General features: G+C 45.4%; 1 protein-coding gene across 1 annotated transcript; it reads left to right on the top strand.

The window, feature by feature from the left end:
* Window positions 1-8,897: 8,897 nt before the first annotated feature.
* Window positions 8,898-12,318, top strand: LOC123119811 (uncharacterized). Its single transcript, XM_044539741.1, has 3 exons — window positions 8,898-9,161; window positions 11,507-11,634; window positions 11,816-12,318. The coding sequence occupies exons 1-3, from the start codon at window positions 8,999-9,001 to the stop codon at window positions 12,101-12,103; spliced, it is 579 nt and encodes a 192-aa protein (XP_044395676.1). The 5' UTR covers window positions 8,898-8,998; the 3' UTR covers window positions 12,104-12,318.
* Window positions 12,319-13,291: the final 973 nt, after the last annotated feature.

The raw sequence follows: 13,291 nt of genomic DNA, 5'->3' as shown, positions 1-13,291 counted from the left end.
GACATATAGAACATATACACTATAGCAAAAGATTGCATGGTAAAAGTAGATAGCACAATTCACTAGAATTTATTAAGGAAAGGCAGTAGCTAGCAAACTGGACATGGGTCCTTATAGTGAGCTAATAAGACAAGCTACTCCTCATTGTCGGAGATATCGATGACGATTGGCTCCTTGGACATGGAAGAGGGCGAGGCCTCCGCATCGTGGGTGCCCTCGTTGTAGTGGTGAGTTGCCTGAGCCGCTCCGGGCACCAACCTGCTGGCTCTTGAGATGAGGTAAGCACGTGCACGCTGAGAAAACACCTCGTAGTCTTTGTCAAAGGCACCGACGGTGGCCTCGAGAAAACACCACGAACTGTCGTTTAAAGCAGCCAACCACGTCATGGCATGGGCGCGCGAGGCGTCAACGGTGGCCTCGATGGCGAGGTGCTCCTCCAAGATCTGGGGGTCGGCATGAATGGCAGCCATCGCGACCTCATCCGCGCGTGCGGCCGCGATTTGCTTCTCCGCTGCCAAATGCTCCTTCTATACTGCGTGCACCATGGGTTAGGCCGGCGCTTATTTGGTGGAGGGGTCGGTGATTTGGGTGGAAGGTGTCACGTACGCGCCGGCGGTTAGGGCATGTGGGATGTGGAAGGAGGAGGAGGATGGGGGTCGGGTGTGGATTACCTGCCTGGATAGGCGAGGCCGAGCAGCGTGAAGGAGGGTCGCCGGCGAGGAGGCGGCGCTGCAAGCAAGGAGTGAAGGTTTCAACTTGGAAAGGAAGGCGGAAACAGGGGAAATGTGGCTTTTGGTAAGGGGGAGGGGGTGGGGAGGTAGATATTTCCGCGGAAGCCAAAAATTTGGAATCGCTTCAGCGAAAAAACTGGCGCGCAAAGTGTCATCAGACACGGTCCCTTATTCAGAGCGGGCTGTGGACTGTAGCCGTCGCACCTTCTCGCGTAAGCCGTATGCGTACTATACTCCGACGGTGCTCCAAGATATTTTGTGCTGCATTTCACACGGTTGGTTATAATAAACTGTGTGGGATCTACTTGATTTTTCGTCTTGATTTGAATTACATAATGGGGTCACAGCGGCCATGGACGGTGTTTGAATTGCTAGACCTTTTATCTGCAGTGAACATGCAACTATATGTGTGTCATAAAAGAATTGGAATTATTCAGGGTTCGTTTGGACATTTTTATGCATTAGCTGAGTTTTCAATGCATCTATGTGCATAATTCAAATTTGAACTACATGCACATGCTCTAGTGCATTTAAATTGGTTGAAAAATCAAATCTTTGTCCTTGGGTGCATGCTTAGGTCCCATGCAAGAAATGGGAATGAATGTCAAATACCCTGCCACCGTCACCCGGCCGCAAACATTGAGATATCTTGTTTTTAAATTCTAGTAAATCCAACACTCGTCTGAAATTCATGAAACTTGGCATGCTATCATGGAGCGCCATCATCATGTCGTGGTAAATTGTTTGTCCCATTTGGGGCAGGTTTGGGTATATGCTTCTCACAACAAGCATGATGGTTTCGGTATGGAACGCCCCACCTTTGGGGACGAAACGATATCCATTGCCTCTTATTGCTTTCAAAAAAATTCTCGTGTCAACATAGAACAACAGGAGTGTCGTGTTTTTTTGTGATTTTTCGGGGTTCGTTTGGACATTTTTATGCATTAAGTGAGTTCTCAATGCATTTATGTGCATAATTCAAATTTGAACTACATGCATATGCTCTCATGCATATAAATTGGTTGAAAATTCAAATTTGTGTCCTTGGTTGCATGCTTAAGTCCCATGCAAGAAAAGGGAATGAATGTCAAACACCCTACCACGGTCACTTGCCCGCAAACATTGAGATACATGGTTTTTAAATTCTAGTAAATCCAAAGCTCGTCTGAAATTCATGAAACTTGGCATGCCATCATGGAGCGGCATCAACATGCCGTGGTAATTTTTTTTGTCCCATTTGGGGCAGGTTTGGGGATATGCTTCTTACAAACCAGAGCTTCTCACAACAAGCCGGATGGTTTCGGTAGGGAACGTCCCACCTTTGGGGACGGAATGATATCCATTGCCTCTTATTGCTTTCAATTTTTTTCTCGTGTCAACATAGAACAACAAGGGTGTTGTGTCGATTTTTGGGATTTTTCGGGGTTCGTTTGGACATTTTTATGCATTAATTGAGTTTTCAATGCATTTATGTGCATAATTCAAATTTGAACTACATGCACATGCTCTAATGCATATAAATTGGTTGAAAATTCAAATATGTGTCCTTGGGTGCATGCTTAGGTCCCATGCAAGAAATTGGAATGAATTTCAAACACCAAGGCAACGTTGATTGCAGGCAAAATGTTGAGATACTTTGTTTTTAAATTCTAGTAAATCCAAAACTCGTCTGAAACTCATGAAACTTGGCATGCTATCATGGAGCGGCATCAACATGCCTTGGTAAATATTTTGTCTCATTTGGGGTAGGTTTGGGGATATGCTTCTCACAAACCAGAGCTTCTCACAACAAGCATGATGCCCCACCTTTGGGGAAGAAATGATATCCATTGGCTCTTATTGCTTTCAAAAATTTCTCGTGTCAACATAGAACAACAGGAGTGTTGTGTTATTTTTTGTGATTTTTCGGGGTTCGTTTGGACATTTTATGCATTAACTGAGTTCGCAATGCATTTATGTGCATAATTCAAATTTGAACTACATGCACATGCTCCAGTGCATATAAATTGGTTGAAAAATCTAATCTTCGTCCTTGGGTGCATGCTTAGGTCCAATGCAAGAAATGGGAATGAATTTCGAACACCAAGGCACCATTAATTGCCGGCAAAATGTTGAGATACTTTGTTTTTAAATTGTAGTAAATCCAAAACTCGTCCGAAATTCATGAATTTGGCATGCTATAATGGAATGGCACCCGACATGTTGTGGTATTTTTCGTGTCCATTTTGAGAGAAGGCGCACTCGAATAACAGCCAAGAAAGGCATTTTGAAAAAATAGTTGCCACTTTAATATCTCAAATGTTTGTATAATTCAAACCGTGTGCGTTATGTTAACCATTCACGTGACGCCACGTGTCTTGGTTTTAATGGCTATAGATTTTGATGGCTTTTGATCGTATACGTTTTAGATAGAACACCCGTATGCAAAGTGAGAGCAGGATTTGTGCATCTCTTGAACACAAACGGTTCTTTTGGATGACCCATGTGAACCACTTACAAACAATTTGGTGTGATTTGCATCTGTCATATCGGGTATGTTGCCATTTGTCAAACTAGAAAAATTGACATTTGTTGATCTAGTAACATTGCCATTTGCCAACCTTGTAACACTGCGATTTGTCAAAATATAAAACTAAAAATCACTAGCAGTATCTATTTTTGCAACTAAAATTCACTAATTAAGCATAGATGGAGGCGAGGAGGCGTGTTCAGCCGGGCGTGCAGCGGGCGGCGCAGTATTATTTGATTTGACAGCGGGCGGCACTGTTCCCGATACGGCTTTAATGCAGACGAGGGAGAGGGTAGCGGTTCCCAAAATGTTGAATAAACAATGATGCATCCTCCTTCAATTAGCATCGTGTGAATGCATGAGGGAAGTAATGGGAGGAGGACCGGGAAAAGAGGCAGCACGATGTGAATGCAACGCAGTTTGCACTCATATAAATGCGCCCCTCCATTCCAATGCATCTACCACATCGTACACACCTAAGCATTTGCCTAAGCACCTACACTAATAAGCGCAAAAGTGCTCACTCCAGACCCATGGCGGCGATGAGCGCGAGCGGCCAGCGGCTGTGCCAGATGGTCCACGACGCCGGCCTGCGGCATGGCACCGTGGATCGTCTCCACATGGTGTTGGCGACCGGCTGGTGGATGGCCGCCCTCGACGCCAGCTACGACTCTCAGTACGACCAGATGATCGTTCGCACCACCAACAGGTTCACCGTCGTCAAGAAGCTCACGGACGACATCGTCGTACTCCTCCAGCCCGCGCACCCAGGCTCCTCATTGCCTGCCACCCTAACCGGCCTCCATGGTCGGAACCTCTTTCAAGCACTAGTGGCCCTGCGACTGCCGGCCAACGCCACGAAGAATGTCCACCTAGAGGTCGCGCTCGCCGCGAGGCGCCTCGCCCTGCAAGAAACCATAGACCTACACATCCATGTGTACGAGCGAATCGTGTACATAGGTATCTACAAGGCCAGTGAGGACACTACGACGTTGGCCTTCTTCAACCGGCTAGAAGCCTTGGATGCCTTAGCTGAGAAGCACCTTGACCTCGCCACAAAAGCCGCCGCTCCTTAGCCACCGGACGGTGGCCCGGCGCACTGAGTTGAGGAGGAGGAGGTCGTACGTTGATGGATGCATCTTTCTTCTTGCCTCCTGTAACCACCACTGCGATCGCATCATCTGGCCTTAATTCTTATTGTGCTATTGCATTCTCGTTCTAGTCAATACAGACATGTGCGATCCCTTTGCTTAATTATATGCATCACTGTAACTAGTACTCCATCCGTCAATTTATAAGTTGTGCTGCCAGTGTTTGGGGCCGGCGCACGATCACGCACGTTCGTGTGCATGCGGTTGCGCCGGGCGCGGCGAGACGATGCAGTTACCCGCTGCAAAAACTGCCATGCGGGGGACGTGGCATTGACCATTGGGCGGCAACAGTCGGTCAACCGGGTGCCCAATAAAGGATGCAAAGAGGGATCCTACAGCAGCAAGGACCAGCTTCCCTACCGATAGCTCATCTAACAGAACTCCCGTTACTTTACGACATGTTTCCAAAACATGGACCTCGAGGTTAATTCAACTAATAGGATGGAGCATTATATACATTCAACGCAATTAAATGTTTTCCAAAAAAAGTGATATGATTTCTGTGAAACTTATAAGTCATGTATGTCAAATTAACCTCTGTGTACTTGTTCTCGAATTAACCTTCGGGCCTTTTTGCCGCGTATCACACACATCTTGTTAAGTTGAACCGTTTATGTTCTCTTCCCTAATCGAAAACAGTTCATTCGACTGAACCATATGCCGTATATCACACACACCTTGATCTGGCTGACCGTTTTTGTTGCTTTCCCTAATAGCAAACAGTTCATCGGAGCGAACCGTATGCCGTGTATCGCATACGCATTAATATGGCTGCCCATTTCTGTTGTTCTGTCTAATCGCAAATAGTTCATCTGGATCAACCGTATGCCTTGCTTCGCACACGCAACTAAAATCTAAACCGTGTTTGATGCATCCATCATCGCAAATATTTTGCACCTTTTTTGACGGGGTTTTTACACCACTGTTTGCGATTATGGCATCGCACACAGTTTCGTCGAAGGGTCTCTTATCGTAGTGACGCGTTAGCAGCATCCTGCAGTAGTGTGGTGCAAGCATCTTGGAGTTGGAATATACGCTTTGATGAGGTTAGCATATGGTTTTATATAGACTTATGATGAAGCATGTATTCACAAGAAAGTGAGTGGGAGCTCTGTAGCATTTCTGATATTATATGTGGATGACATATATTGCTGATTGGAAATGATATAGAATTTTTGGATAGCATAAAAGGATACTTGAATAAAGAATTTTTCAATGAAAGACCTTGGTGAAGCTGCTTACATATTGGGCATCAAGATCTCTAGAGATAGATAAAGACGCTTGATAAGATTTTCAATGAGTACATACCTTGACAAGATTTTGAAGGAGTTCAAAATGGATCAGTCAAAGAAGGAGTTCTAGCCTGTATTGTAAGGTGTGAAGTTGAGTAAGACTCAAAGCCCGACCACGGCAGAAGATAGAGAGAGAATGAAAGTCATTCCCTATATGCCTCAGTCATAGGTTCTATAAAGTATGCCATGCAGTGTAACAGAACTATTATGTACCTTGCCATGAGTTTGGCTAGGGGGTATAATAGTGATCCAGGAGTAGATCACTGGACAGCGGTCAAAAATTATCCTTAGGCTCCTAAAGATGACTAAGGAAATGTTTCTCAGTTATGGAGGTGGCAAAGAGTTTGTCGTAAAGGGTTACGTCGATGCAAGCTTTGACACTGATCCGGATGACTTTGAGTCTCAATTTGAATACATATTGAAAGTGAGAGCAATTAACTAGAGTAGCTCCGTGCAGAGAATTGTAGACATAGTAATTTGCAAAATACATACGGATCTGAATGTGGCAGACCCGTTGACTGAACCTCTCTCACAAGCAAAACATGATCACACCTTAGTACTCTTTGGGCATTAATCACATGGCGATGTGAACTAGATTACTGACTCTAGTAAACCCTTTGGGTGTTGGTCACATGGCGATGTGAACTATGGGTGTTAATCACATGGCGATGTGAACTAATGGTGTTAATCACATGGCGATGTGAACTGGATTATTGACTCTAGTGCAAGTGGGAGACTGAAGGAAATATGCCCTAGAGGCAATAATAAAGTTGTTATTTTATATTTCCTTATTCATGATAAAGGTTTATTATTCATGCTAGAATTGTATTGATCGGAAACCTTAATACATGTGTGAATACATAAATTAACACCGTGTCCCTAGTGAGCCTCTACTGGACTAGCTCGTTGATCAAAGATGGTTAAGGTTTCCTAACCATTGACATGAGTTGTCATTTGATAACGGGATCACATCATTAGGAGAATGATGTGATGGACAAGACCCATCCCTTAGCTTACCATAATGATCGTTTAGTTTTATTGCTATTGCTTTCTTCATGTCAAATACATATTCCTTTGACTATGAGATTATGCAACTCCCGGATACCGGAGGAATGCCTTGTGTGCTATCAAACGTCACAACGTAACTGGGTGATTATAAAGATTATCTACAGGTATCTGCGAAGGTGTTTGTTGAGTTGGCATAGATCAAGATTAGGATTTGTCGCTCCGAGTATCGGAGAGGTATCTCTGGGCCCTCTCGGTAATACACATCATAAGCTTGCAAGCACGACTAAGGAGTTGGTCACGAGTGATGTATTACGGAACGAGTAAAGAGACTTGCTGGTAACGAGATTGAACTAGGTATGAAGATACCGACGATCGAATCTCGGGCAAGTAACATACAGATAGACAAAGGGAATTACGTATGTTGTCATAACGGTTCGATCGATAAAGATCTTCGTAGAATATGTAGGAGCCATTATGGGCATCCAAGTTCTGCTATTGGTTATTGACCGGAGAGGTGTCTCGGTCATGTCTACATAGTTCTCGAACCCGTAGGGTTCGCACGCTTAACGTTCGTTGACGATATAGTATTATATGAGTTATGTGATTTGGTGACCGAATGTTGTTCGGAGTTCCGGATGAGATCACGGACATGATGAGGAGTCTCAAAATGTAAAGATTGATATATAGGACGATGATGTTCGGACACCAGAAGTGTTTCGGAGGGTACCGGGTACTTATCGGGTCACTGGAAAGGAGTCTCGGGCACCCCCGACAAAGATATGGGCCTTATGGGCCAAGAGAGGGAAAACACCAGCCCACAAGGGGCTGGTGCGCCCCTATACAGGTCGGCCCTATGAGGAGGACAAGGAAAGAGGGGAGGGAAAGGAAAATGTGGAGTAGGACTCCCCCTTCCTTCCCTCTCCCCCCTCTTTCCTTCCCCCTTCTTACATGGAAAGGGGGGCGCAGGGCAAGGCAGCAGCCCTAGGGCTGCCGCCAGGTCTCTTGGGGCGCCCTAGGGGTTGCCTCCTCCCCTCCCACCTATATATACATGGGTAGGGGGCGCCACACAAGGACACACAACATTGTCTTAGCCGTGTGCGGCACCCCCGTCCATCGTTTACTCCCTCGATCATATTTCAGTAGTGCTTAGGCGATGCCCTGCGGAGATCACTTCACCATCACCGTCACCACGCCGTCGTGCTGCCGGAACTCATCTACTACCTCGCTGTCTTGCTGGATCAAGAAGGCGGAGGACGTCACCGAGCTGAACGTGTGCAGAACACGGAGGTGCCGTGCGTTCGGTACTAGATCGGTTGGACCACGAAGAAAGTTAGACTACATCAACCACGTTGTGAAACGCTTCCGCTTACGGTCTACGAGGGTATGTAGACACACTCTTCCCCTCGTTGCTATGCATCTTCATGGATAGATCTTTGCGTGTGCGTAGATTTTTTTTGTTTTCCATACAACGTTTCCCAACACAGAAGTCTACTGTCGTTGGCCATGGCGATAGCCCATATATTCTACCGCCGGAGTGTACGGCGGTAGCAAAAGGGTCGGATCTGAAAAACTTGCAAACATGTATCAAAATCATGCTAAACTTTCGTCAAATGGTCAAAACAATGATTTTATCCACACTTAGCAACATGTGTTTTCCTGTAGTGATGTTTACCGCTTTGACGCTAAATGTCATGGAGTATTATCCTCATCAAGCATTGTTCTCACTATGTCAATCAAATTTATGCCTTTCTTTTCACTACACCATTTTGGTTTGTTCTGTAAGTTTTCGAGAACCACTCTTTCTTTGTCAAGGAAGTCTTCGATGTTGTGTACTTGAACTTCCACTATGGTTTCGAATCTGCTTGACCTTGAATTGATTTTGCACCTTCCTCGTGAAATTCTTGAGGTGGCCTTGTGGGTTCACAGGTCAGAAACACTCCCGGCAAAAAAAAAACACTGTCAAATTTTGTTTTCACATGTATGAAACGCTGTTGAAATTCATTGCATTTGCCTCAAAATGGCGGTTGACAACGAAAATCCCAAGCATTTTGCTTTTTTTAGTCTAAACACACTTCTCTTTAATGATCAATAATAAGGTTCATTTTTTTAGCGTAATAATAAGGTTCTTTTTAATAAGGTGCATGGGATACATCCCAAGCATTTTGCACTCACTGTCGCTGGCAGTGTAAAAGCCCGCTAACCGTATATGGGCTGAAAAGCCTCCACGCCTCAAAGGAAAACTGCCGACGAACTCGTCACGCGTGGCCACCCCGCGGAGCCACCGCTCCCTCTCGCCGGCGCCGACACATGGGCCAGGCCCTGCGCCGCGCCTCGGGGCGCCTGAGGCCTCCGCCCCCGGCGAGGCCCCCACCCGCTCACCCTCCCCCGCCTCCACCACGGGCCGCACCGGCGGCCGCTGCTGGCAGCGGCGGAAGTCCTCCCCAGGACCTGCTCGACGTGTCACAGGATGGTACGGCGGCTCCTGCTTTCTTTCTTGGATCTCGCTTAGCATTCGCGTGCTGTGCCATTTGACCTGGCTGTTGGTTCTTGATGCCACCACAACTATCGCTGCCGTGTAGCTTTGTTCCTGGTAAATGATGCCTGGATATCCTTAGGTTCTTGACCTGGCACAAATGCTCCGATTTTCTGGTCATATTGGGCTAGTTCATGATCCTTGGTGCTTTTTTGGGGCATCCTGCTCAGAAAGATCACGTGCAGACTGTTGAATTGAAATGCGACATGCTTAAGGAGGTAATGGGTACTGTTTCATCTAATCAAGTGTGGCATGTGGATTTCTGCAAATCAGGTTTGTGATCCCTTTGGATTTGACGAACTGAAACCAACCATGACCAATTTAGCATGGGCTATATTTTGGGTTAAGTCAGCCAATTCGTATAGTTTCAGAATTTGTCGGCATGACCACACTATGTAAGAAAACTAGGAATGTCCGTTAACTTTGTGTTGGGTGTTTTCTGACACTGAATAGCACAGTTGTCAGTAAGTTATTGTTTCCGCCCGAGTGCAGCAGGGCATGAACAGTCTATCCAAAATTGTTATCGCAGTTTGTTCATGACATTATTGACCATAGAATTTGTTAAGCTGTTGCATTTGATGGATTTTACTGTGAAGAACTCAGAGCATCTACAACTGGAACTAAGAAAAGTGAGCCCCTAAACGTGCACGGACGCGTCCGGACATGTTCGCGAACAGTGCCCGGTCACACCTCATTTCTCACTCATTGCAACCACACTCCTCATTTCCAAATCCTCATTTCTATACAACCTCCATGCAATGTCCATTTGATCTACGTACATAAAGCAAACTACAAACTAGCTACTCGTCATTTGATATGTTGATGATCTCCTCGCCGGGGCAGCTGGCCTCGTGGTCATTGGCGGCGTGAAGAAACTCTGGTGCCTCCTCTTTGTCGTCCTCATCCGCGAAGAGCTCCTCATGCTTCACGTCAGCCGCGTGGATGAAGCGGCGGTTAGCCGCCACCTCCAGCTCGGACTGGATGGACTCTAAGGATTGCCATTGCTCTTCGGCCGCCTCCGCTTGGGCGAGCTCGAACTACGCTTGTGCGCCCTCCATGCCGAATCCGGCCTGCTCTGACGTGTCTGGACGATGCGCATCTCCACCTGGGTCTCCGCTCGACGCTCTGGGCTCAACATTTTGTAGTAGGTCAACCTGTGTTGGACCATGGTGGCTGGCGGACGGTGAGGTCGGAGCAGAAAGGGAGAGGGAGGCAGGATCACGGTAGCGGCGTGGACTGGAGGGAGAGGGAGGAAATGGGGATGGCTAGGGTTGAGCCTCGCCGTCCGGCTTAAATAGTCGGATTTGGCCCCTCGGGTGGTGCGCCGGAGCGGTGAGATGAATGCGGACCGGTGACCTCCTGGCCGACTGATGGGTTTCTGCGTGGGTCCCACCCATCAGTCTGACATGGCAGGCGCGTCCAGGCCTCCCCATATCCTCCCCAAATATGGGCCGGGTTTGGGGGGGTCTCGGACGTTTGGGCTGGGTATAGGGGTTCTGGTTGGGTGACAATTTCATGACCAGGTCGCCCGGGCGTGGGGGCGGGGGGGGGGGGGGGTGAGTGCTCTAGTTGTATATGCTCTCACTATCCAGTCAATTTCCCTGGAACTCTCGGGAGATGGCGCCTGAAATTTTTTTTTTTACTACCTAGGTTCGACTAGGTACACACAAATGCGTAAACCCTTTCTAGAATTAATTATTTTATTTGGTAGGCTGTGAATTTCATCATATATAAAACTATAAGGGTGACATGACTTGTAAATGCGACACGTTTCTTTGTAATGAGGTAATGATTTCATTGGGAGCCAAGAATAGAGTAATAACTCCTTAATATTTGAGTTTATTTGGATTATGGAGCGCCAGGGGGTTCAGAGTAACAACTCAGTATTTGTGCTGATTTGGCTATTGCAGTAGGCTTCATTCTATCATAATTTTCTTGGCCGTGAAAACTGATGGAAGAATGCTACCAGCATAGTCAAGAACGTGTAAAGTTTGATGTGCTGTTATACATACCCCTTCTTTACTCTCCATGATAATAGCTGGCAAAGAACTGATGCCCCTTATGAAAAGTTGTGTCTTCTTTGCTTGGGTCCAATGAAACCATAGTTTTTTTTTCTTTCTAAATAAGCTTATGGGATACATCACCATCTTGATTTTGACATAGTCTCAGCGCAAGCTTTATTGACATTTACCAAAGCACTGTGACCATGCAATAGGTTTGAAATTTGTCAATGTTTCATTTGTCAGTTTATGATATATTGATTTACTGAAAATGCACTGCAGCTGTTACACCATCAACAAAAGAGGCCCATGGTGTACTTGTAGAACGTGATCCAAGTTATGATGACATGCTTAAGCACATGGTTGGGAGAATCACCACTAAGCCTGGAGGAAAGCCCGAAATGGGTGAAGTGAGTCCTGTGATTTTTACATTGTTCTCCCTGGGCTAAAGTACCATAGTTCCCTTGATGATTTCATTGCATTGCACTGCATAAACCTATAAAGAGCTGAACTTGAACAATCATTCTATTGAGTCTGAACTTTCCTTAGTTTTTGGGGAGAAGTGATCTAATCAGAGGCTTGTGCTTGCAGGCTTCTATCGTAGAGCGATACAACAGGCCGCTTCCTAAGGTGAGAACATCCGAACCCGAACCCGGGCAGAGCAGGCAGCTACCTCCAGGAACCCTGAACGTCGGGCACATCCAGGAGATCATCCAGCTGTACCAAGGAAAGTCCGGTAGCCAGCACGGCCCGATGAGCGTGGACCAGATCGCCTCGAGGTTCAGAGTCGAAACCTCCGTGGTCCATGGAATCGTGCAGTTTGTCTCGTTGCCGCAGGATGAAGGCATCGAAAAGAAAGACGAACGGCGGGACTTTTGAGCGGTTCTGTCATCATGGTGGAGATTGTTCATGCTCCCAAAATGAGTTGCGTAGAGGACAACTGGACAGACAAGTTTCTTCGTAGTGTTTTCGTAGGTATCTTTCTTCTTGTTGTTGCTGCTGCTGAGCTGAAAGCCTGAGATGGTGATGGAAACTGGAAACCGTACATTGCCGTGTTGCCTAAATAAAGATGATCGCTGAGTTTTACGTACTGATTTTTTTCTAGCAGATGCCATTTTGGGTCAGTTGTGACGTGGCACATCGACATACGACATATCATACATGTAAAATCACGCAGTGTTGTTATAAATATACTCCCACCATTCCATAATATAGTGCGTACATGCTTATTTCGAGATTCAATTTTAACCATAAATTAACCAATAATGCATAAATTATTTTACTGAAAAATTGTACCTTTGAAAACTTTTTTCAAATACGAATTCAAAGGTATCTGTCATGCTTCCGCTGCAGTTGTCCATGTTGGTTAAATTTATAATCAAAGTTAAATATCGAAAAGTGTGGTCACACTACATTATGAGGGATACTACATAGTACTAGTAGAATGCCCGTGCGTTGCCACAGGCTTTTGAAATATTTTGCTGAAATTATATAAACATAGTGCATGTTAAATTTCACATGTGGCGAAAAAATAGCACGGGCACAATCGGATAATGATTAAAATTCACTTCACTTGCAATGTAAATTGAGAACAAAAAGGCTATCTGATGATGTATACATATAGAGCGATTATCCAACTAAAAATATGTTACAGATCATGGTCTAGTTGATGCGCTTAAAAAATTCTCGCACAATATCAGGAATGTTGTTTATAGCTACGTTCGCATGATATTTGATCAAGTACAATAAAATCTTGGTCCTCAACTCTTACTCATCCTGCACAAGCAATATATTTAATTAGCACGAATACTTCACGTTCAAGGTCTTAAAATGTGTAACACCGTGCAAACTGGATGAACCAATTCTTTACCGTTCGACCAGAGCATAATATGAAAAACAAAATAGCTAGGCACATCCCTGCAATTTCCTAAATTAATATTATCTTGATATAGTGATAAAAAATAAATATTTGTATTGTGAAAATGTCATGATAATGAAAAATATAAATTTACCCATCTATGCTCGTTGGAATAGCAGGCGGAAATAAACGTTGCCATCTAGATATAT

The sequence above is a fragment of the Triticum aestivum genome, chromosome 5D (assembly GCF_018294505.1).
Source record: "Triticum aestivum cultivar Chinese Spring chromosome 5D, IWGSC CS RefSeq v2.1, whole genome shotgun sequence".
In the NCBI taxonomy this organism is placed as follows: Eukaryota; Viridiplantae; Streptophyta; class Magnoliopsida; order Poales; family Poaceae; genus Triticum; species Triticum aestivum.
The sequence above is the reverse complement of the archived record's forward strand: the minus strand, read 5'-3'. Positions and strand labels throughout refer to the sequence as shown.

Excerpts from the sequence above, each read along its gene's own strand:
- LOC123119811 (XM_044539741.1), top strand. The coding sequence starts at position 8,999 with ATGGGCCAGGCCCTGCGCCGCGCCTCGGGGCGCCTGAGGCCTCCGCCC. Across the intron at positions 9,162-11,506 it reads GCTCGACGTGTCACAGGATG|CTGTTACACCATCAACAAAA; the intron begins GTACGGCGGCTC and ends AATGCACTGCAG. Across the intron at positions 11,635-11,815 it reads GAAAGCCCGAAATGGGTGAA|GCTTCTATCGTAGAGCGATA; the intron begins GTGAGTCCTGTG and ends TTGTGCTTGCAG.